Source organism: Artemia franciscana, chromosome 3 (genome assembly GCF_032884065.1).
Source record: "Artemia franciscana chromosome 3, ASM3288406v1, whole genome shotgun sequence".
NCBI classification, from domain to species: Eukaryota; Metazoa; Arthropoda; class Branchiopoda; order Anostraca; family Artemiidae; genus Artemia; species Artemia franciscana.
In genome coordinates, this window is record NC_088865.1 from 14,866,498 (window position 1) to 14,868,612 (window position 2,115).

Sequence of the window (2,115 nt, forward strand, 5' to 3'; positions counted from 1 at the left end):
GACCTTGTTACACGTAGTACACCTTCCTGACTCTCATACAGTTCACCACCCTTCTCACCATCCCCGAAGACCTCACTAAATTTGATTTCCAAGGATTTCAATAAAAGGGGTGCCAGAATTGATAATAAGTAAAATACGCTTAGCTACATATATATATATATATTGTATAAATATATTAGTTCTTCATCACTTTTTCGATGGTTTTTATCTCCGTGGGGCTCTTAGAAAATGTAAATTTTTTAAATCACACCTTATCTACCCATGTAAGTTTTTGCCCAGAAAATTTCTTTTCCGCCAAAAACTAATCCATGCTACCCCCGCCCCTCCTTAGGTAGTGCTCATTTTCACATTTAGCATTTATCTTTTATTGACTAATTCAGTTTTTAGGAACACATTTGTATCTGTGCTTTTCCTATATCACAAAATGTTCCAGGAAAGTCTAAAAGGATTTGTTAATAGCAAGCATAATAATATGTGAAGAAAAAGGGTCTTGACCAAACATCGCAACCATCTTGAGGTTTTCGTTCTTGTAATGTATTTAGCCAGTCTTCAGAATTTATCCTTTTATAAATATTTTAGTTCGGAAAAACATATTGTCTAGTGTCTGCAAATGATTGACTTTTCTTTTCTTTTCTAGATAATGAAGTAGCTGGGCAGTAAATTTCGGAACCCTCTGTATAAGCCTGTTCTCTGTTGCATTCGTCTTTTTGTGTATAGACGCTTATTTTTACATAAAAAGACAGTGCAGCAGAACTGGTTTCTTATAATTTTAAAGTTTAAATAAAAAAAAAAAACAAGGGTTCTAAACCTCAAGTTAAATAGAATCTCAGTAAAATTCGCATATATTTTCTTTTTGCTCCCCTTTTTATATTTTACTAAAAAAATAGAACCCTCAAAAAATTTTTAATCAATTTTGCTTCAATTTTTTGCTCATCCTTCACCTAACGAATTTACTGCTCATTGAAGCTGTGCAATTATGTGGCCGCTGCTCCTGCCAAAGAACCTCTTCCTGACTCAACATACAACAACATTTTTTTATTTTATATTTTAATATAAATTTAATCAATAAAATATTGTTTCTTTGTATTCTTGCAAACTGCTTGTTGTTCTTAGAGCTAGGGATAGTTCATAGGGACGAAGTACAAGATAGAGAAAGTTAAAATAAATACATAACTATGTTTATCAAAACAATTTATGAAGAGCACTTACTATACACGAACAACTATTGTATACTTTCAACTTTAAGCATCCCCTTTTAAGAAGGGGATGCCATGAAGGAAAAGTGATTGGGCTCGCCATTTTATATTTGCGGATTAATGCTAAACTTAAAAAATGTAGCTAGGACTTTTTTATATATAGAGTGAACCTGATAAAAGTAGGAAAGGGGATCTTGCTTGTTCAAAAACCCCAATGCCTGGGTTTACTGTATCTATATGCCTAATAATGGCGAAGTAATAATAATCATAAAATGACTAAAATAATTCATTAATATATTGACCATCGGGTAAAGAATAATTTCAATTGAAAATATATTGCGTATTCATTGAAGAGGCAATGCTACTAATTGTTTTGGGGAGTTAAATGAGGGTTGCACAACTCATATCAATGGCCTTGTCCGTTTCTTGTGCTGTGCTGGATTTCTTCATTCAATTTAGTCTGTTTGGTTTAAGATTGTTAACTTAGAGGATTCGACTTATGCCCGCTCTGATCTCTAAAATTGTGTCTTTTCTTTTGCGAAAATGCATCGTTTTCATGCATTGAATTTTTAAATCAAATAACAGTGTATACAGTACTTTTGCGTTGACGATAGCTTCTGGTCTATAGATGAGCATCCTAGCCCCAAAAAACCTTTGGGCGTTTTCACGAGTATCTAGGCTTGTATGAGAAGCCTAGAGGAAACTTTTAAGAACCTAATAAAATTATTGAAGAAGAATTTTTATCGTCCTTCAAAAGAACTCTGCAGTAAGGTCATGGAAATATGGCATATATTTTATGACATTTTACAAAATGTTGAAGATGAGCAAAAAAAATATATAAAACGCCTTTTAAACCGTCGATTGTTGAAAAGACGTTATACTTTTGACTGTGGGGGAGACCTGTACTTAACGCTCTCGG

The 2,115-nt window shown here is 33.1% G+C and overlaps 1 protein-coding gene across 3 annotated transcripts in view; it reads left to right on the plus strand.

Moving 5' to 3' along the window:
* LOC136024922 (calsequestrin-2-like) overlaps positions 1-1,086 on the plus strand; it is a 176,417-nt gene extending 175,331 nt beyond the window's left edge. For all 3 annotated transcript variants that reach the window (XR_010616973.1, XR_010616967.1, XM_065700502.1), the window contains one exon: positions 638-1,086. Coding sequence is in view for 1 of the 3 variants with exons in the window: in XM_065700502.1 (XP_065556574.1) it covers positions 638-649 (12 nt within the window). In the remaining 2 variants the exon portion in view is untranslated. The remainder of the gene's footprint in view (positions 1-637) is intronic.
* Positions 1,087-2,115: the final 1,029 nt, after the last annotated feature.